This window comes from Orbicella faveolata, unplaced genomic scaffold, assembly GCF_042242905.1.
Source record: "Orbicella faveolata isolate gen_17 unplaced genomic scaffold, um_ofav_v1 contig_1, whole genome shotgun sequence".
Lineage (NCBI taxonomy): Eukaryota > Metazoa > Cnidaria > Anthozoa > Scleractinia > Merulinidae > Orbicella > Orbicella faveolata.
Genome location: NW_028301536.1, coordinates 27,278,126 through 27,301,167, shown reverse-complemented (window position 1 = coordinate 27,301,167; position 23,042 = coordinate 27,278,126). Strand labels below are relative to the sequence as shown.

Below are 23,042 nucleotides of genomic sequence, written 5' to 3'. Positions count from 1 at the left end.
ATTCCCGAGATGTTTGATGCTTTTGGCCCACAACTCAATACTTTCTGTTGGAATTTTGCTTCAGCGTTTTCGTCGTAAGCTGCTGCAGTTTGAGTGAAGTTAGACAGTGTCAAATTTAGTTATGTGCCGCTTTATGTCACTGACCAAGTTGTGTTCCGCAGCTTTTTTTACGAGGGCTCCACATTACTCCACTCTAAGTTTCACGTGTGTTGAAGATTACCAGCTTTTCCAAAACACAGCAAAAAAAGCTAGTTGGATATAATTGGATATAGCAGCGTTCCAGGACTTCAAAGTTTCCCTCCTCTTGCCACACGCCTGCGAGGATTTCACCAGAGTCTATCTCGACCGAACAGTAAAAAAAAATAATTGCAAGTTTGAAATTCGCCTGAATCGTAAGCAACGCTTGATGTTTTATTAAGGCCCAATAAGTGACAATAAAGTTTATGTCTGTAGATGTTGCTCAGTTTTGGTTGTGTAAAGATCCAATGAACTGACTGTTGTCGATGAATAAGAGCGCCCGCCGATACTTGGTTCAGTCAGTAAAACATGACAAATTGGACTTCCCCACTTTCGAGTGAAAACGTACATCGAACTCATGTATCTCTAGTTTTTAAATATGTTTAAGGTTGATAAATGTTTGGGAACATATTAAAAGCTTAGCTGAAAATATGTCAATACAGTAGAAATAATCAGCTTTCTTTAATCAACTCGAATAGTCACGGTACTCGAATAAAGATTTCGATTTTGTTAAAACTCCTTGTCTATTTTATTTTCGTAGTGTAAAATTTCACTATGTTAAAGAAACACTCATGATGTTAGTACCCTTTTGGCGTTGGTGAAAATTGTTGCAGCATCTCGGCACAAAAGAGAGCGAAAGAAATCTGTGTCAAGGTTTGTTAACAATTGAAAACACCGACTCGGACTTGAAAGTGCACGCGCTGCGCTATACAAATGAGCTACTTGTACGCGTCAGTTTCCTTTCAAAAACTTTTGCAACTCGCCAAACAAACAGAAACAATAAGAAACTATCAAACCACGGTTTGGTTATGATTAAGCATTGTTTGGTAAACTCACAAATTAACTCGATACCAGAGTATAGAGTTTTCTTACATAACTTTTCTTTATAGAACAAGCGCAAAAGCTTACGCGTACAACTAGCGCGAGCATTCATTTACAGTGCGAAATCAAAGTCATGTTTTCGACCCTAAAAAACTTACCTTTTCCATTAGCTCAGAGGATAAAACTACATATAAGAGCCCTGGTTCTTATTCCCTGCCTAATTCCCTGCCATCGCTGTGAAAAATCTGCAAGAGAATCTCGCAACTCTCACCATTTGATCACGCAACGTGATAACATCCACGCGAGAGACCCCGACATGTGCGTGGATCCGCGCGGATATATGACGTCAGGATGGTGCAATTTGTTCTAAAAAATAGAAAAATTGTCCCATATCATAGGTGCGCGCGGATCCCAAGACTTACGGTCTCCGTCCCCGATTATGGCTCCTGATGTAGGAAGAATCCTTCGAACCGCCATATTGGTGGGCCGTTAAGGTCATCCAAATCCAAATCGGCAATCTCGATATTTTTTAAAGTAAAAAGAATTGGAACTTTTCAACATTCATTTCGTAGTTAGGACCCTCAAACAACACTGCAAGCAACTTCAGTAAAATCGGCATTTCTCAATTCCTGGGAACGAGCGAGCACAAGGTTTTCCCAGTATGCACCAGGAGCCTGTCTTCGGTCACAAGCTTTGCTCCCTCAAGACAGAAGATTTTCGTGTTCGTTCTAGCAAAAAGAATAAACAAAATGTCTCTAAACGACGCAGAAGTTCGGAAACAAGTTAGTATTAACTTCACTTGCTATCTCTTCTTTAACTTTATAATCTTCTAAAGCGAAAATTGATTTGATACGAACGTGTTTCGACGTAAACACCTTCAGCTGTTGTTGTGTTGTAGATCGAACATATGATGGCATTTATAGAGCAGGAAGCCAAGGAGAAAGTGGAGGAGATTGATGCTAAGGTAAATGAGAAAGAAATAAGTAATGTGTCTTGTTATGGTTTTCTATGAAGTCCAGTTCGAATACCTGCCTGGTGTTCACAATTTGGTATAATGACGTCACTAGACAGTCAGGTGATTGACATCTCTTCATAGGGGAGAGTGATTGAAGAAGTTGCTGTCCAGTCTATTGTTTAAAAAGTAGAAAGCAGTATTGTATTGTGTTCAATTACAGAAGAAAATTGTGCCACTTGGGATTGCCTTTGATAATGTAGCCTGGGTTGGGTGTTATCACACATGGCACTGATTGCTTGTTGTACATCATTGCACTGCAAGTGACAAACGAAAATGGACATCTGTCCTTCAAGTACAAATGTTTCATACTGATGTACTGGTAGTTCACTTTTTTTAATATAATTTCCCCAATAATCTATATTTCATATCAGGTTGTGGGGTAGCTTGAGTTTCTTCTGAATTTCTTATTAACCTGGAAAACTTAAAGGAAATTTTGACTAAAAACTTCTTTTATGTCTGTGTTAAATTGTTCCAGCTATTTGAAGTTGATTATTCTTTGCCTCTTTTGAATGCTGGGTATTTTCTTCCAGCTATTTTAGGGTTTTAAATTTCCCATGCACATCTATGCCAACTCTCGGATTATCTGGGAGTCTCCCGGATACAGACCAAATCTCCTGCTCTCCCGTACGAGTCACCAAACCTCCCAGAAAAAAACAAATAAAAGTGCATAAAATACATTTTTCTGACATATTTCGGCCAATTTTTTGTGTTTTGGGGGAAAGTATTTTTGTTATTTGATGAATTTTTAAGATTTAATCTGAAGATCTTTACTCTGAACAACATTTTTTAGAGTCAAAAAAGGTAACATTGGTGATCTCCCGGATTTTGATTTTTTCAGGTTGGCATCTCTGCATGCGCAGTCATGTTTATTTTTACAAAGCTTGAAGGGAAATTATGACGTCAATGGGCGGTTGGGCGTTCTTAGAATAAAAAATATTAAAGAGCTTCTAATCATTTGCAGATGAATATGTTCAGTTTCAAGGAGAAATCTTCTTCTGTAGACTCTATGTTGAGATCTTTGACCACACAATGATGTCATAAATTACGATAAAGTAAACATGGCGGCACCCAGGTGATTTAAACTGAAAACCAAACACTTCACATTCCAAATACTTACTGAGATATCAACTAAAAATTCCAGGATCAGTTAAAGAGAACCATTAGGTATACTTTGGAACTTGAACTGCTTTTCAGCCAATATTCCTGTAAAAAGACTCGACCTTCAAGGAGAGAAAGTACTTTTATGAAGAGGATGTTCCCATGTAATCACTCTGGGTGAACTTAATTATAAAAATAATGATTGAAACATTTGTATAGTACCTATCAAATTCAATTCACACTTATTTTAGTGATGTGCAGTTCCAGAAAATATCCATACCCCAAGGAAAGTAAACAGAAATTCCAAGGGGGAGAGGGGTTTCAAAAGCCCTCTTTTTTAAAGGAAAGTATGACACTAAAACAGAATTTCTGGAGGGATGGGGGGGTTCAAGCTAAAAAAAACCTTCCATAAGGGGGTATGGATATTTTCTAGAACAACACAATGTAAAATTTATTTGGTTAACAATATTATAAATGCAGGACTAAAAGAAGTTCTTAAAAAAACAGCTTAGAACAAAATGCTTTTTTAAAATGTTTTTCTCTTAGAGTAAGGTAGCTGTAGGTATTGCCCAGACATAATTCTTGTACCCCTCTGGTTGTGGAGAACCCTGGTTACCTACACATATGCAATCAATCGATAGTTCTTGGAGTAAATCGAACACATGAAAATGGTTAGGATTATTCACAAGAATTGTTTGAAGTGTTCGCATGAATATATGTAACAACTGAAATGGAATTGAAAATGTATTATGAATATTTTATTAACAGAGATTGGATGTACACAACATTTGTGCATATGAATGCATTGAAATTTGCTCAGATGTAGAATTGTGAATTCAAACCTTTGGTGTCCTCAGGATGCAAGGCATTTTACTCCTCTCAAAGAGCAGAGATGTAATATATCAAAATATTTACTCAAAGAAAAATCCACAAAGAAATTCAAGTTCAGCATAACACAATCTCACCTTATCTTACAAGAAAAGCAAATTTAAGACACTTCTGTACTCATGTACCCTTTTTTACTAGTCCTTCTCTCTTTATAGTGGAACCTCCACTTAATGGACACCTGCTTATTATGGACATGCAGTCATGACTGTCTTAATGAAAAGCTAATAAATTTTCTCTTACATTAGCCGACTAATATGGACACCAGTTAACACAGACTATGGAGACTTTCAGTGACCCATTAGTGAATTAATCTCACTCTAATGACACTGGCCATATTGTTTGGATTATGTTATGCTTATGTGCTAGTCTTACTCTCTGACAGTGAAACCTCTCCGTGAGTTGATATGTTGTTCTTGCCATTATTAACTACAGTAGAGTGACAGAATGAAATTCTTGTCAATGTCTTTGTACTGGTGTTTGATCCTTGTAAACCTTGGTGTGAGACATTTTACCATTTGAAGAAGCATTAGGCTTCTTGCACTTGAACTTAAGTTACAGTTAAAATGTTACAAATTGCTCTTGTTACTTTAAATTGCATGCTTTAGTCTTTGCATCAATAAAACATGATGTCTGTGACATTGTTCAGACAGTTTGCTTACAAATGACACCCAGATAATACAGACACTTTTGCATACATGTCTGTTTGGTGTCCATCTTAACCAGGTTGCACTGTACATTTGAACTGACTGGTCAGGAGTTAGCATTTTGAAAGCTAATTTGCCATACACTAAGTAAGTTACTTATTTACATGTGGTAACCTTATTTGTGCAGGACCCATAAAGTTTTGAAGCATGGGATCTTGGACCTGTGTTTTCAATTTATCGTAATAGAACACTTCCATCCAGGCACTCTATGTGTAGGTATAGTTTTCCAACTTGAATTTTTTCTCATAACAGGCAGAGGAGGAGTTCAATATTGAGAAAGGTCGCCTTGTACAGCAGGAACGTCTTAAGATAATGAACTTTTTTGAAAAGAAAGAAAAGCAAGTTGAACTACAGAAGAAAATGTAAGTAGGGTCCAATAATTAATGTTTGTAATAATTATTTAAAATAAAGCTTTGTATTCTCATCTGATAATCACTTTTGAAATGTTGACATTTGAAGAATCATAAATCTTGGTCAGCTTGTTTTTCCTGAGATAGCCTTCTCTGTTTGTACAGGCCGTTTGTTACACAGGAAATCTTTTTCTAATAACATCACTGTATGCTTTTTGTAAATGCTATCTAGAATGGTAAGCAGAGCCAGCTTTAGTCTGACCAGTACATTAACAGCTTTTGCGTCATATTAATTACATTATTGTATTAATTATTTTAGTCAGAGGTCAAATCAGTTAAACCAGTCCAGACTGAAGACTCTGAAGGCACAGGATGACCATATTAAGGTAGCAGAAAATATATGATGAGATGTTTTTTAGCCCATCAAACAAAATATTAGTGAGGTACATTATGACAGAAATTACTAGTGAGATATTTCAAAAAACTTAAAAACTTGGCACCACTGGAATGTTTTTACCACATCTATTGATGAACTGGAAAGATTTACTGTCCATGTTAGAACTCATTTTGTTATTCTTTCCATTAGCTATTCAACTAGCCATAGATGAGTAATAATATGATTTATGGTAGTTGCTGTTACAAGTATTTCCTCCAGACAATAGCTTCTTGTTGATGTTATCCTCTACTGTAGGGTATACTTGATGAAGCAGTGAAACAGCTTGGTAAAGTAACACAAGACAAGGCTCAATATGGACAAGTTCTTAAGGGACTTATTACACAGGTAAGAGGTGTTATACAAGACAAGTATTAAAGTGCCACTGAAACGAAATTTTTGTATGTGAGATTTTTGCTTAGTAATAAAGTTTCAACCTTACTTGGAAACACTGCAAACTTTTTTTTTCGCATAGGGTAAGCGAAAACTGCTTTTTCAGCCGTTCGAAGTTGGCTGGTTAAGCCCAAAATTGGCGGCCATTTTGGCGCAGCCAAAACAGCCTAGTGATGTCACTGGTTGTATTGCTCTCATGCTGCGCTGAAAGTTTAGAGTGATTATGGGAGGAGAGATTACTGTTCGAAGCCCCCCAAAAGACATCTTAAGGACATCTCAGAGCTGTAAAGCAGATAATAGCAGTAGCCTTAGACATGAAGAGGTCAAAAGTCAATCCCGGGGCTTTCCAGTCTATTTAATTGGATATTTGCAGGATATTTTATGTAAGCAAGCAAACGAGTGGGAGTTCTTAGATCGCAAATTGATCGGGACTCTTGGTGAAATGGGCAGCACTCAATTAAACAATATCTACACTTATAAAGTAAAAAAGACATGAACACAAGAGAAAGCGGCTTTTGAAAATATTATCTGGACTGCTGCTGCACGAATCACAGCAACAACACTTCGAGTTTTCGAGTCGCTTTGCTTCGAGGAAACCAGACGCTTTGTGAGTTTCACAGCGGATGAGATTGTGAGATTGTGTCCAGTTGTATCTGCTACATCCTACAAGTTATCACTACAGCAGCAATTTAAGAAACCCTCTTATTTTATATGGAGGGAGCGAATTTAAACTATAAAGGTAAACTAAGCTGCCATGACCCTACAGGTATGATTTCAGGAAACGAGAGAAAGCGTGACAATGTCAGCAGCAAAAGGTCATATGTGCAAATTAGTTCAAATTCTGTTTAATGAACCTTCGAAAGGAGTGTAAACTAGTGACATTTTAATGAATTTTTTTGAACTTGGATACTATTAAATGAAGATCATAGACATAAGTATCTGCTAAAGAACTCCAAGTAATCCATTGGCTGTGAAATATTGCAATTGGGAGATACCTGTAAAAGAGAAGCGAAATTCCTGCTTTGTTTACACTGATACGTATGCGGCAATAAAGCAAACCCTGCTGCGGATCACAATTTCAAAGATGCATTTTGTCTACCACAAGAACTCTCACTTGTTAGTATCATAAAAAGATGCCCTCTGTGTGCAAAGAAGTACTCGACTCAAAGCTTGTGGACCGTTAATAACTTTGTGATTGTGCGGATGGCTGATGCGCTTACGGCTTTTAATGCAGTAAAGTTGCCGAGGATATATTCGAACCTTGTTAATAGACCTTAGATAAACATGGGAATCCAAATTTCAGAACCAGTCCGAAAACAGACAACCAAATATCATGTTTAGGCTTCAGGACGTGATATAAAAGTTGCCACACTCGTGTCCGAAATCTCCAATCGAGTACTCAAGATGTTTAAAAAGTATACTGAGCTGTTCTAATCTGTAGCATTTATTTTGGTGAATCTACACTCTCTGGCGCCCTCCAACGTTTATTATGTGTATTTCCTGTCAAGGCTGGACAGAAATTGCAAGGTAGAACACTAGTAGGTATCAACAATATGAAGAATAAACTTGAATAAATCAAGTGAAAACAAAAGAGAATCTATAGCGCTTCTTGCGTGAATACAACCAGTGACGTCACAAGGTCCTTAAACTCGGTTCCAGAGCCCGGACACAGTTTTGCTCTAAAAAGTCGATTTCAACAGCTAAAAAAACCACTTTCCGTTAGGATTTGACAGAAATAAAGTTCACCATTACTTTAAGCACGTTTGAAACTATAGATTGGGATAATAAAAGGGAGTACGAAAATTTCATTCCAATGGCACTTTAATAATACCTAGTTATGCCATGGGGTGCACAATTCTTCAATATTTAATCATGGAATTTTAAAAAATGTACACTCGAGTTTGGCTTAGGCACAGTGTGTTTTTGTGCTTGCTGTTAGACTTCCTGTATGTGTTCTCCTTTCTGTCTCATGGAGTGAATTTTGTCAAGAAAATCATGTAGTGTTATCAGTATTGAATGTCTTAGAAGATGGTTTGTTCAGAAAAACATGATTATGAGGTGTGACACATGGTAAGCCATGGAAGAAGGGTTTTCAGTAAACTATATAAATTGTTTATTGCCAATGTGTCCCCTTCAGAAGAACTGCCATTCCTTGACAGAACTGTTCAAGTTTTAAAACTTCTTGAGTTCCATTTGGTTGTGGTCACTCCGAAGGACCCTAGTCAGGTGTTACTACTGGTCATGTCTAACACAAAACTCCACTTTCTTCCCTGTTCAGGGACTATTTCAGCTCCTTGAACCAACTGTCTCTGTACGATGTCGCCAGCAGGATCTTGATCTTGTGAAGGTAATTGTTTTCAATACTTTGTTTGTCTCTCAGTACATTAAACAACATTGATAATATGAAGGTGAATTAATCAACATGACACGAGCGTGGGACAATATTGATAATATTTTACTAATGCTCATGGCATGCAAAGCAATACTCCATACGAGAAAAGATGGTGCCTGTACCTTTTACCACTGACATTACCATGCAAGCCATGTGCGCAAAGCCCATAAAGTACAAGGAAAGCCATATTTTTGCAATATTTGCTAGCAGCATTGTGCCTGCTAGGTTTGAAGTTTTTAGGACTTTTATGGATGTTTTTTATGAGCATTGTTAAACTGCCCATAAAGTAAAAAATAATTCCTGCTTATTTGAAAGGCTTTTCAAAATAAAGAAGAATGGCATTTTCCTTTTTGGAATATCTTTTTTCGTTTTAGAGATATTCACGTTTTTGTATTATGCGAATAAGGAAAGTGATGACGTCATAGGTGGTTCCACTAAAACAGCACAACACTCAATCGAGAATAACTCTAGAGATATTAAAGCAGTGTTCTTCAAACTTGGCACCAGAAATGTACATCACAAAAGAAACAGAATGACACCTACTCTGTTGTTGCCATGGCAACACTCTTGGCTCCAGTCACTTTCTGTGAAAAACCAAATGTCCCCACTTGCAACCTTTTAAGGTGGGACAGAGGGTCTTGCTCAGAACACACATGATTCCCATATTGTCTTAACTCTCCCCATTAGATTGGTAGGGGTGGATGATCCTTGTTTAAGATAAAATCTGGGAATTTTAGTCTTAATTAAAACAGAACCAGCGGCATAACTGTTGTCATGGCAATGACACGACGGGTGTCATTATGGTTCTTTTGTGACGTACATTTCTGGTGCCAAGTTTAAAGAACACTGCTTTAATATTTCTAGAGTTATTCTCAATTGAGTGTTGTGCTGTTTTAGTGGAACCACCTATGACATCATCACTTTCCTTACAAAAACGTAAATCTCTCTAAAACGAAAAGAGACATTCCAAAAAGGAAAATGCCATTCTTGTTTACTTTGAAAAGCCTTTCAAATAAGCAGCAATATTATTTTTTACTTCATAGGCACTTTAAAGTTTTTGTGTGCTAAGAATTATGTTGAAATATTGCAATTGCCATATTTTTTCCTTTGGAGGATTACAGTGAGATCCATACTCAATACCACGAAAAAACACTCTTAGTTGTCTCAATTTGTGCAACCTAGAAAAAAGCTATTATATAACAGATGGACTGTTGTGTAGATTAAGTATACCCAGTGGATTTATTATTTTTTTATACAATACTGGTGTATGAAGATCAATAATTCAAGGCATTTAAATTGCATTCATTTGTTAAAAGCAGTTTTGAATTGTACAGGCTCATTGTAATCTATTCAAACTGTAACAAAATAAATAACTCTGAAACAATAAATGGAGGTAAATGGTATGGGAAGTAGAGAACTGTTATTATCTTTCATGAAACAGAGTGTAAAGGATGCAGCAGTAGAGGAATATAAAAAAGCTACAAAGAAAAATACAGAAGTTACTATTGAAGAGCAGGCATTTTTAGGATCTGACTGGTAAGGTTTTGGAAGTTTCCTTGATACCTTTTTGAGACATGTTTTCACCTGATGGCTAGACGGTGTTTGAGTGCTGGCCAGGGCATTCATGTAGCATTTGTGGTCAATCTTCACACTTAAATTATATTTTTACAATCCTTCCTTCCGCCCAGTGATATGAAGGGTCATCTGTACATGTACTAGTATCCCGACTTGATCAAGAGTCGACCTGACTCAGGTCAGGTGTACTGGGCATCCCAATTATGGGGGCCTGTCAAGGGGAAATAGCAATATTCCCAGTAATGTCATGTTATGGAAACTGAGATTAGCTCAGGTGGTGTGATGTTTTTCCCCCAGTGCAGACTTTACCTTCATCTTGAATTTTTTTGGCCAGGAAAGTAGTGGCCACCATATTGCACTCCAAATCCTAATCTGATTTAGACTACGAGTAGTCCCTCTTTCGTTAAGTCCGTCGTGCGTGACGCGAAAGAAAACTACGAGAAAAAAATGGCCGCGCTAAAAATGGCCAGGATTTTGTGCGGCCATTTTTTTCTCGCGGTTTTCTTTCGCGTCACATACGACGGACTAAGCGAAAGAGGGACTACTCGTAGTCTAAATTTGATCTTGATGTAAAAAACAATTTATATTGAATTCATGAGAGCCCATCTGTACATCATTCTGGTAAATTCAGATTACATTAATATTACACTACTGAGGATGGCATTTGCCAGACACATGAAAAACTTATTAAAAGAACTAATTAAGGGCAGCTTGTACTGGAGCAACATCATAACATTTTACTTCAACAGCAAGGATTTTGTTCCTGTTGGAAACCATAAAGTGGGCTATCATGTATTTCATGTCTACTTGTCCTTTAGTATAACCTCAGACCTGGGTATCGTGCCAGAATACAGACCTTGCGATCGTGAAAATAATATCAGCAGTGGTTTGTTGCTTTGTGAGTTTTTAGTCACTGTTAAAATCTTGTTGAAGTTCACTATTCAGTAGATAAGTGTTGACAAAACAAACCACACTATCAACTGGATAGCGATTTATCCAGTGGCTAGCGTTATCCACCTTTCGAACAACTGGGGCCAGAAAGGTATATGTTTACCCCAAGGTTGGACGTTTTTACTTGCTCTACATAGTAGATGTAGTCTGGAGATGGTATCCAAGCCCAGTTTCAGTACTACCATCAACATTTTCTCTAATAGTCTGTTAGAGTGGCCACGAGCAGGTCACAACGATGTGGCCGTTTAAAGTAATGTGGTGGCCATACTTAAGAGATTGTCTAGTAAAATAATGACTGACTGCAATAAAGGTGGTGGTGTATTGATTAGGTTCCACTGGCAATAGTGGCTGCAGTACATTTGTTTTATATACACTTGTTTTGTCACAGTGCTGGTGGTGTTGAATTGCTAGCCAAACAAGGCCGGATTAAAGTTGTCAATACCTTAGAGAGCCGTTTGGAAATGATGAGTAGACAGGTATGTAGGACTTTATGAAGATATTTTAAAACATATATTAAAAAATGATTTCTGTACTCAGAGCGCAATTAAAAGGCTTATTCAAAGTGGGATATTTCGTTCGGTTCCACCGAACTTCGTCAGCCACAACGGAGTTATATGATGTCCATTATGGTCTCGAGAGGGCTAAAACGGTGTCATAGATGCTGGCTAATTGGAAGCCATTGTCTCTGTTCAAAGAGAGGGCTTACGTAATCGAAACTCATTTTCCTCCCATGTGCGACGTTTGAACGTGTTGCTTTTCGTGGCAAGAACTTTTGTTTTGCTAGAATCCACTGAATGTCACATGAGCTGGCAATGTTCATGAACAGCTGACCATACTTAATTTCAATTAACTGTGAGTTGACGAATACATGGAAAGATGTTCCTTTACTCGAGCTTCTTTGCTCGAGCTAAAAGTTTAAGTTTAAGTTTAATAATACTTTGTCATGAAAAACAAAAAGCACATGACTGGAAAATAATTGGGGGAAACTTAATTTCCATACAAAGAATTTTCTCCGATATTAAACATTCTTAAAAAAAAATAAGAAATGATTATGATCTTTCATGTATTCACTTGTATGTAGAACTCTGTCCACAGACACGTTTGTTCCTTTTTGAGTTACGGTTGTAATTATTTCTTCCACTTCCTTTGCAGATGATGCCAGAAATAAGAGAGACATTGTTTGGGGAAAACACACGGAGGGTATTCTTGGACTGATGCCTTGTTTTTTTGATTGTTGACTTTCTTCTTGAATATAGAATTTCTTTAATCTATGAGTTCTTTTGATCTGTCGATAGTAGAAAAAGAGTGTGTATATTCGTTCATTGCTTAGGGCTGGGGTATACAGCTTTTGTTGGAAAGTTGAGAATTTTTATCAAAAATAGGGTGGGTGTGTTTAGTGTTCTTTTCCATATTTGTTTGTTGTTTTTTTTGTTTTTTTCACTAGAAATGTTTCAATCTTCTAAAACTGTTTCTTTTTTTTACGTTCGTATGATGGTGAACAGAAGTGTAACGCCGGTTTTGTTTTGGGTTTGTGAGTCAGTCCTTGATCTGAAAATAAATCTCGAAATTAATGTGATAAATGAAATTAAAAAAAATAATAGCCATGTGCATTATTAGTTTGACACTTTTTTCTCTTCAGTGAAAATGTCACATTAGCTTTGCTCCCTTTTTGTAGATCTCATTTGTTTAATGAGACATGAATGTAATAGCCATGCTCAACCTACAAGTACAACCTTGGACGAAACTGTCGGGACAGTTTTGTCAGTGTTGTGTGCGACACTATGATGCAATCAAACCACGTCACTTCCCTTCCGAATCCCAAACCCCATTCAATGTTGTTGTGGACTGAAAACCAACGCACAGAACTCTTGTGCTAAAGGAAGCGGGATAACTACTAATCATTGAGCAACGCTTTGGATTTAAGTCAGCGTAGCAGAAAAATGTAGATACTTTTCCGATTTATCTCTAAACTAGTTCTGTCCGGGGTTGTAACACCCTGGCTTTCCTGTCACTAACTTGTCAGATTTAACACTAAAACTGCCACTGAAATTCACAGCCCTATAATCGCACCTACACGTCACGTTTGCCTTTCAGGAAGGGCGTGCATATGTGCGTCAGCTGCTAACTTGCATGATCATTCTCGATTTGAGTAGGTTTATTTGATTGTGTAAGAAGATCTGTAGAAAGGAAGGTCGACCTACTCTCAAACCTTTTCAGATCTCTCACTAAATCTCTATTTTAGGTTTAGACATTGCAAAACACGTTTTCAAAGCGGCATGTTTAAATTTGGCAGCTAAACTCGTAGCATTTCACTCTTTTTGGTTCGGTTTCGTTGTTCTTTGTTTGTTTATGTTCTACCATATGTTAGCTTCCCTCGACCACTGGTACGCCCGGACAAGCCCAATTTCAACAGATGCTTTGGTTGAAAAATCTCAGGCAAAACCCAGTGGTATCAGTTTTGTAAGTGACTGACAAAGAAGTGTCATTAAAAACCAGACACCTTTGGCGGGAGAGTTTATCGTCATTGTCATTCTCCCATTCTATTCTGTTACTATGCATCCATATCGCTGACTTATAGACGCTAACTCCCTAGAATAAGAAACGACCAAGAACTTCAAGATGAGATAACCTTTGTTTATTATTTAAGAACATCATTGCTCAAGGGGTTGAACTTTATTCATTCTTGTGATGTTCTATCGTAGCTCTATCGAATTTCTATCGTATTTGTAGCTGAGTGGTTTACAACTCTTTTACTTTTGGCTCATCCTCCCAGTTGTAAGTAAACCAGTTACATATCTCCACCATTATTTACAATTTGAGAAAAAAGATTTGTTTCTTTGTTTGAAAGTTCTCAAACAACGAATAACACTGTACATAATAAATATTTGCAGAGTCGAATTTCATCATATCTTTCGATAAATTTAACACAAAACGATTTGATCTATTTCGTGGTAATTATGCATTGTCAAACCCGTATTTTTCGCAAGCGTGGTGGTGGGCGTTCCCGACCCCACTCAGCTTGTCTCTGGTACTGAGTATTGGTCTCTCATCTCGTCATATTCCGCCCACTTCAAGTCCTAGTAATCTCTCGGCCACTCCCAGGAAGTAAACCGTCTGTGCAATTCCAAACAGAGGGGCGATCACTATCATTCTAGGCACTGTTCCTTTATAGAAAGCCCTTATTCCTTCGTTTACGTAAGTTTTACGAGCACAGTCCAGCAGGCCATTGTAGGCTGCTTCGCCTTTGCTTCTTATCACCTGGAGTCTTGTCTTCACAACATCCATTGGTGTGACGGCGGCACTTCCGACCATTGCTGGATAATCAGAATGGATTTTAATTGAATCAGTATAAATTGTCGCAACCTTGAGGGTGGATATTTTTTTTAACTCCACCCTTAACAGACACAAGTTTCTGGTATGTTTAGGTAATGGAGTAATTCATTGAAAAATCACAATTTGGAGGGGGGGATGTAGCTTGGACCAAAGGACAAAACCCACTGCGTCGCGTTTTCTCTCTGTCCGTTTTCTCGCTGCTCCCTGACTAACGGAGCGCCTGGTACAGGGTACTTATTTTGGGTTAAATTAGAAAGTGCAGTTCTGACTGACTCGCTTATTTTGATAGGCTCCCTTTTCTTGTGAATAGACAGCAGTACTAGATCAGGTACGAGTACGACTTTCGAATTTCAATCCGTTCCCGAGTCCTTCCTTACTCCTCCCGGTTGCTGACTAGTTGGATAGAGGTCTATCGATAGTACGTTTGTGTGAAACGTGATAATTGAACGCATAGGCACTTCGTACTCGTTTTCCGATCTAGGTTCTTAGTTTTTGTTCACAGCGTTATTTGTGATTTACACGATCAGCTAACTCGTATCTTGGATAAGGATTTATTTACTGTGGTGGCTCTATCAAAGGCCGTTGGCACGCAGTCGCCATCGTTTACTCAGATGACCAAAATTATTGATTCGAAAATTACGATAAAGAAGAGTTCTTCTGGGCAAGGATCTCGACCTTGAGTTGTGAAAATGATCACCTAATCGTAACACGGTCCCGGACTAGGGTACAGGGTATCATGACCCTGTTTGCCCTCGTAAAATGCTCTCACTGACAACTAGAGACTCACCAGCTATACAGCCAGCTATCAAGCACTGCAGAGGACCTGGGTTGTCATTCTGTGTTCTTTCTCCCTGAAACTAAACATTCACACCATTAACACGCCATTTGAAGTGAGTCTGAAAATAACACTTATATTCACTTATATAGCGCTGTTTCCCGGTGGTTCAACAGCGTTTTGCAGATTTAGAAATTCGCTAAAAATTAACTATAAACGTACCAAAACTACCTAAAATTGACTAAGTAAGTAAAAGTGAAAAAAAGTTACTAAGTAAAAAAAAAAAGGTAAAACCATTATGAAACAAAAAATCAGCATCCGTAGTAAGCACTCATGAAAAGATGCTTTTTGAGTGGGTAACCAATGAAGTTCTATGAAGAGAGGCGTTATGTGATCGTACTTTTTTGACAATGTTTTCATCTGATCAAAGTGTAAAATTGGTAACAAACCTCCAGCCTTAGAAAGGCAAACAGAGGGAAGTAGATGCAGGAAAATGGCACGTCCCTGCAGAGAAATATGAAACCGATCAGTATTGAATAAAAACAGGAAAACTTTGCCCTGCAAATCACGGATGACAAATCAAATTAACTCTTTTTTAGAAACCAGGTGCCGGGAATATTATCACGATAGCGTTCATAGGTATACCTCGCTAATGTGGCTCCAAGTCCTTTGTAAATGCCACTGATCCCCTTGCTTCTCATCAGGTCATGTGCTATTTTCATGGCGGATTTGGGAGCTGTACCTGACTTGGTGCCAAACGTCCTTAGATTTGAACTGGCAGCTGCCACTGCAGTAGCTGCATTAGGCATTCGCGGACCCGCTGAAGAACAAAAATACTGTTTGTTACCAACGTCGTTGATTATGAGCGTCTGTATGTTCTCCCTGAGTTATCTGCAGAATTTTCCCGCTTGTCGCTGTGAGGGCGAACTGACGTAGAAGAGATACTGTTCGTGGTCTACCGCAGGATCTCTCCCCTTATCGCTCCAGAATGCGGAGAGACGAAAAAAAGAGAGAAGAATGCGGTTCGCTGTCTAGAAAACGGCTAATCTTTACGTAAAAATTAATGTAACGACTGTTTCCTTGGCTTGCAAATCCTACAATTCCTCTTGCTAACTTTCTGGATTACTAAATCATTTCTCAACCTCACGGTACTAAACTTAGACGCACGTCATCTCAAGTGGATGACCTTAACAGTGAAGGGTTGTTCATGTGGCGTCCTGTTTATCCGACCGTAAGTGAAGGACTGGAGGAGCCTTAAGCTCTGCCCTTATGCAAGGGGTGTTTGAGCGGGGTGTTGGAGTTTGTAACGGCCGAAACGAGAAGGAACTGCACTGTATACGTGTGACCTACTTGTGGTTTGTGTCCCTGCCATTTGAAGCTGTATTTTAAGCATTTCCATTGGTGTTGTGATGATCACCTTTAAAGTAAAGTGGTACATTTACTAAAACAGTGAAACTGATGAAGGTTTTAAACCAACAACAATACAAAGACAACTTGCTTCAAGGCAACTTTTTATTGTTGGTGAATATGACCAACCTGACAAAACCCGGCAGCTCCACCGGCTATCATCTCTTTGGTTAAGGGTAGTCTACATCTGAAAGTTTGTGAGAAATAAAATCAAAATCACTTCATTGCCCTTCTGTATTTAGTTTTTTAAGTGAAAAACGTTACAAGGCAAGCTTCACGAAAGGTGCCGGACTGTTTCGAGACACTACGCGCCAAAGAACAGTACTAAAGGAGATTCAAAAGGCACTACAGTATAACAATTAACACAACCTGCGTACATGTAAAGCAAGACAAGGGAACCTCTGTAGAATAAACTAGATTACTTGTGAGACGATGGTCATCTGTTGTTCTCGTTTAAGAAATAAAGAGAATTTTCGAAGAAATAAGGAACTTTCTAAATATATTAAGGAATCACATCACGAGGTATTTCTCAAGGTTATGGCTGGGTCATGTGATATACTTAGCCCAATCCCAGACTAAGATCAATTGATGGATTTTAATCGCGCTCGTCAGTATGTCTGGAAGTCTCCAACTGTTCAAGTGCTGTCTATGCATGCATCGATTACGTACATCTTGCCAAACCCAGCATAAATCTTAGAATCATTCAATATTTCAGATAAGTTACCTTCTTCCACCATACAGTTGTCGTATTTGGTCGTTTACAGCAAGTTTTATAGCTTTCTCTGGGTTTATAAGTAACAGGTTTATTCCCATGCCTAGCAAGGAAACCATACAAAACGGTGTTAGAAACGGCAGCTATTGTGAATAGTCAGTCCAACCGTTCGGTACTGAGTCTACAAATCATATCTAATAGATATTTGGAATTAATTTCTTCCAGAAAACTCAATTCTTCAGATTTAAAAGTATTAATTATAATCAATGGGTCTATATTCCGATGGTCCGGTAAATTTGAATGAACCTGGACAACCTTTAGCAACCGCCCCTTTAGCTTTTGCAGTGGACTCAAGTAGAGTCCATGATCCCACGAGGTATCCTATCAACTGTACCACGTCCTCAATGCTGTATAGACTATAAGAACGGTCTTTTTGGATATTTAAGTGGTCTGGAGGCGATTTTGGATACAATTGCTTTAAGTTGCTTGTAAAGCACGCAGGCTGTCCTTTCCACATGTGGTCTTGGAACGGTTCAGTTTGACCCGGAATTGTTGAGACTTTTCAAACACTAATAGTAGCTGGACTCTTTACCTTTGTATAAGCCCTGTACTCCTTCTGCTCTTGCTACTTTCCATAAACAGTCCGCTCTAAAAAAGGAAGCAATAAACAATAGTTTAACTCAGCGTTAAAGCAGTGTTCGATTAATGCGGTGAACCATATAAGCGCCTGATGGAGCGCTGACCTGTCGCCGCATTCTCAGTTCATTTGAAGGTTGCCTTTTCAGTTATCCATTGGGTTTTCACCCTTTACAAGTGCACTAAAATCATGCGCGTTGACGGTCGAAGATGATACGCAACACCTCCCCCCTATTTTACCCCTAACACCCATTACTCTCGTTGCAGGGTACCGTGCACTGATCTTTTGAAGCCCTCCCTCTGCTGACTACTGAAGGCACAATCGCCATTATTTTATATGGTCTAGTTTCCATCCATCTCGAATTTCACTTTCGACAAGAAGGTAAGCCTGACAATAAATTTACCATGCTACTGAATACGTGAAAACACCCTAGTTTAAAATAATTCGGATCATGAGCCATCTTCAGTGGCTGCCAAAACTGCGATCTATAAGTCAACTGTAAGAATGTCGACTTACAAGTTTCTGTAGTGTTTTTGAGCTCCAAGATTTCTCTGATCCTGCAGTCTTGTTTTACAAAGGTCCAACGGAAAAGTACAGGTAACTCCCACCACTCCAGCAATAGCGCCATTGACAAGTTTGGCTAAAAAGCTAAAACAAAAAAAATTACTACGATGCTATCTGTGCAGTTTAGCAACAATAATTTTGTAGATATACGCTCACATATCTCCGAAATACAAGATAGCTAAATCTATGGGCGTTTTAAATTTTCACAATAAGCTCCTCGAAAATCCTAGAAGTCAATCTCAGAATTTTTTATTTCTGCTGGATACATTAGACTTCCAAACTATGCCGATGACAGTTTCGTGTTTTAGCTAACAAAACCGGCATTTGAGCTTGAAAAGAACACGGAAATTTTTATTGGTTGTATCTGACCTTCTTTGTTAATTGCAGCGGCAAATAATATACTGACATAAAATTAAAAGAGTGTTATGTTGTTTACCTCAAATAACTCAAACACTGTCAATGGAAAGCCCATGCATTGAGTGATTCCAAAAATAACTTTATAATTAAGTAAACTTTTACTTTTCAGTTGGAGCAAACCTAATTAATACTTTATAGAATAACAAGTAAATTACTGTTTTGGTTATAAGCTTACAAAAGTTTCTTTCCCTCCTGAAACGATTTAATTAAAATCGTATTCAGTGGCAATGACAAATCTGTAGAGTAGATTGAATTCAGAACTCTACGATTACACTCGGTTTGGGTTTTTCTGCTCCAATGGCCTGGAACAGCGTCCTACTTTTCTCCATCTCATTGTAAACTTGCCAAAGAACACAAGCTATCGACTTTGATTTTCCGCTTCAAAACATGTCGGTGTGAATTTCTCTCGATTCTTGAGGCTAAATACTCTTTGACTCGATTAATAATTCATATGCCTCAGTTTGTCCCCTTGACAAGCTACTACGCCAAAGAAACTTGAAAAAGTTAAAATACAGAAAGGAAATGTTAATCAAACGTAAACTTATTGTTTTCATGGGCTTTGTTTTCGGATGGTTTTGTGAAGCCAGTGAATAAGTCTTAAACTTTTGATCCCTGACTTTAATCCCAGTTGCATGCAAGGTTTAGCTTAAATCAAGATCCTGAATTTTGTGTCCAACCGTCTCTGAAAAGAGAAAAAGCATCTTACACTCCTTTTTTCCTGATGTGGTACGTTGAGTGCCGGAGAAAGTGAAGTATAAGCTTGCTTGATCGATATGGTGACCAAATTTTTCTGATACTCGCCTTGCGCAATTAATTTTTTATTTGAGAAAGTACAGCGTTTCCTTCTGTGCCTTCTGAGAGAATCTTTGTTATTTCTTGAAATTAAGCAAACTGTTGAACTTACCTGTGTGGTTTTTCCATAAAACGATTTAACTTTCCCGCACTGAGGACTGAAAAGTAATCGAACCGGCGAGAGCAATGTAGGTCTGTGTTCCCGCCACTACAAGCGCCGCGGTTGCTCTTACACTGGCCAATAGGATCGCTTCAAAGAACCTGTGACGCAAAAATGGACCAATTAGAAACAGTTTTACATTAGCCCAGGAATGTTCCTGCTGGGAATTACTGCTGGAAATTATAGGAGGAGATTTAGCAGGTTGTCGAGAAATACTAAAGTAAGTAAAAACGTAAACTTTTTCCGTAAAGGAAGCCTGGTTATGTGAAGTCTTGGGTCTGGTACGCGCAAATACCTTTGAACACGGTAAATAGTATAGAAGTCCCAAAATATCATATGGTAGGTGAATTGTTTAGCTGGTATGAACCAAATTCGTTTGCTTTTGCACTATTTTTCCGATTTTGTCGAGGTATCGCTATTACCAGGTAAAGCAAGAAAAATTATTAGCAGGGCGATCTCAACCATTGTGTAAAGTGGAATTTGATTATTCTAACTTTCTCCAACGTGAGCCCTGTTTATTTCAAGCTGAGTGGGAAGGGAAAGGGAGACAGAGCTCTCCCCTTCCAACTCCTCCCTCCCTGGAAAGGGCTAGAGTCTCACAAAATCCTTTCGCAAGGGAAATGAACGCGTAGCCTGCGAACGCAGACGTATTTCCGGCTGTCGCTTATCTCCGCCGAAAATATAGCCTGCGAACAGGCTCTCGGTGAGGACGGAAAAAAATTTCGGCGAGCGCGAAACAGAAGAATTCGGAGAGCAAAGCGATAGGGGCGGGCGCTTCGTTCGGGCTCACCGGGAGCCTGTTCGCAGGCTACCGAAAATAACGTCTGCAACCCATGGATAATAGAGGACTGGGTCTCTTTACTATCCATGGCGAACCCGAGCCAGGAAACGATTTCTGTGACGTAGGAATTTTAAGCCAATCACAGGTTAGCTCAAGTAGCCCCAGAACTACTGCGCGAGGTATTCGCTGCGAAGGAGCACTCGAGTTTCATTCCATCATGGAATATGATTGGCGAAGGAGAAACAAAAGTCATTACGTCACAGAAATCGTTTCCTGGCTCGGGTTCGCAGACGTTATTTTCGGCGGAGACAAGCGACAGCCGGAAATACGTCTACGTTCGCAGGCTAATGAACGCGTCGCCGAGGTTAAATTTGTCGAATACTTTGTTTTTTCGAGGTTTTCACGATTTGACAAAACCCGCACTTGTTCCGACGAATTTCAACCACCGAGCCATTTGCATGTGAGGTTTTCCTGAGAGATATCTTGACCGCTGACATCAGTATGGAGTTTGGATAACATGCGAAACTAAGCGAGTGAAGAGTCCGTACAGATCGATAGTTAATATGTTTATAGTGACTTCAACCCAGTTTTATCAACAAATTAAAAGACATCGGATATGATGCAGCTGCACACCGAACTATCAATATACATTTTTACAGACCAGTGTCAGCAGTTACAGAAATAGTTACATAAATAGTAAGACTTTGATCGGCGAGCAAAATCGAGAATGACACAATTAATTATCAATAAAAACATGACCAAAAAAACACTCACGAACAGAGTCTTGATAGCTTGCAAACCATACAGTACGAAATCCAATTTGTTTACGGCTCTATAATATTCTCAGTTTGACTTAACTTCAAGTTGCTAAAAATTACTTTTTATCAGCGCATAAGTTAATTTTGCTCGGTAAAATTTGTCATCGAAGAGGATGTTCTCATCAGGTTTACCCGCTATCGTAGACAATAAACGTGACCCCAGCAATTTGAGGATCATCTTTGACTTACTTCACTTCCGTAGCTTTGAGTGAACTGCCTTGAATGAACCAGCGGTCTGTAGTTGGATTATATACGACCAGCGCTTTCAACTGAACTGGAGCAATTGGCCGTGAAACACTTTTAAAAAAAACTCAACTGGCTGCGAAAAATAGCCAGTCGAAACAGCGTTGTTTAAATTTTAATTAGCTTGACAGGACGTTGTTTAAATGATTTATTGAAATACTCCAAAACATTCTGTAGAATTCTGCCGTTAGCAGTACGAGACAAGATAACAGTTCATGTGTGCGTCAGCAAGAAAGTTATCTCAGCACGAAACTCAAGCAGCATTACGTTGGTATTCAACATTAACGGCTTCGTTATATTTTCATAAGATAGCAACGAGGTGTTGAGAATTGTAAGATGCGAACCACACCCAAACAGGTGCCAGTCATTGAATGAAGGCCTTTTGACTTTCAAGATTAGCTGCATGAAACAGCGTCGTCTACATAACTGTCGGGTGTATACCTATTTCAGTCCTGTTTTTAGGCTTATTTAGCTTATTTCACTCCATCAATATTTTAAACTCCACGGATAAACAAAGCACGTGCACAAATTCATCCTAACTTAAGTTCTCATGAACGTTTGTGTGATTAGAGAGAACAGCATATCCGCAAAACGTAAACAATATTTTTGCTTTCTCAGATCCTCCGATTCCTTTTCAGTTATGATTTCAGCAGACATTACTCATGGCAGTGTGACAAATATTATTATTATACATTATTTTTTTATTCCTACCAAAGAACATGATCGTCGCACATATTTCTTGAACGTTCGTTGATATTTGCATAAACGTTTTACTGGCAGGCGACCACAATCCCCGCCCTTGTAACGAGCAAATCTTGAGGTACAAGATAATTATTCAGTACCGTTGTAGAAACCGTATGCATTAGACTCACAGGAACTTAGCGATATAACCTTCTCTTGATATACACCGAGGAATTGCTGCCTAAAACGACCAGTCCCCGAGGAATTATTACAAAATCATATCCACTGGGTTACAATGAACATTGAATTATATTCGTAAATCTTAAAGAACTTAAATCAGGACAAATTAACGGACTGGTAGACGGCTATTTTAGACGGGTTTGAAATTGCTAAACTGGTGGAAAAACTTAGCACCGGATAACGTCATTCGTATAGACAGATTTTGTCACTCTTAAACTTGTCCTCCAATCTATCTGAATGACGTTATGCATGCATGCTGTGGCCGAAACGGTTCGACAGCATATTTAACACCTATTGCTCAAATGGATCTTCGTTATGCGAAAGCGAAGAAATGGGATATACGGCAAAAAATACTTGCTATTCATGATTGACACGAGAGACTGAACCAAGTGAGCGGAAACATGCAGGTATAATCAATGCTAAATTATGTTTTTCTTTACGTGTGCATACATGCGCATAGGCAAACTCGACCGATAACTTTGGCAAAATATCCATAGAGAAGCGCAAGAAAATACAAATGAACTCAGGGTAGAGAAGCACCTCAAATAAGCCCCAATCTTCCGAGTGAAAAGAAGCTGTTGCATGGTGGTCACCCGCAAACTAGATTCAGAGCACCAGGCACCA

General features: G+C 38.6%; 2 protein-coding genes across 2 annotated transcripts; one reads left to right on the top strand and one right to left on the bottom strand.

The window, feature by feature from the left end:
- The first annotated feature begins 1,722 nt into the window (after positions 1 to 1,722).
- Positions 1,723 to 12,468, top strand: LOC110057070 (V-type proton ATPase subunit E-like). The gene is made up of 9 exons (XM_089298560.1): positions 1,723 to 1,841; positions 1,958 to 2,023; positions 5,017 to 5,126; positions 5,434 to 5,500; positions 5,806 to 5,895; positions 8,219 to 8,287; positions 9,774 to 9,868; positions 11,247 to 11,334; positions 12,011 to 12,468. The coding sequence occupies exons 1-9, from the start codon at positions 1,809 to 1,811 to the stop codon at positions 12,071 to 12,073; spliced, it is 681 nt and encodes a 226-aa protein (XP_089154686.1). The 5' UTR covers positions 1,723 to 1,808; the 3' UTR covers positions 12,074 to 12,468.
- Positions 12,469 to 13,478: 1,010 nt separating this feature from the next.
- Positions 13,479 to 21,543, bottom strand: LOC110057069 (mitochondrial glutamate carrier 1-like). The gene is made up of 11 exons (XM_089298548.1): positions 21,444 to 21,543; positions 19,608 to 19,756; positions 18,239 to 18,370; positions 17,678 to 17,733; positions 17,098 to 17,188; positions 16,503 to 16,560; positions 16,317 to 16,383; positions 15,612 to 15,786; positions 15,416 to 15,470; positions 14,979 to 15,048; positions 13,479 to 14,172 (listed from the first exon to the last, which is right to left on the bottom strand). The coding sequence occupies exons 2-11, from the start codon at positions 19,622 to 19,624 to the stop codon at positions 13,913 to 13,915; spliced, it is 981 nt and encodes a 326-aa protein (XP_089154674.1). The 5' UTR covers positions 19,625 to 19,756; positions 21,444 to 21,543; the 3' UTR covers positions 13,479 to 13,912.
- Between the last annotated feature and the right edge of the window lie 1,499 nt (positions 21,544 to 23,042).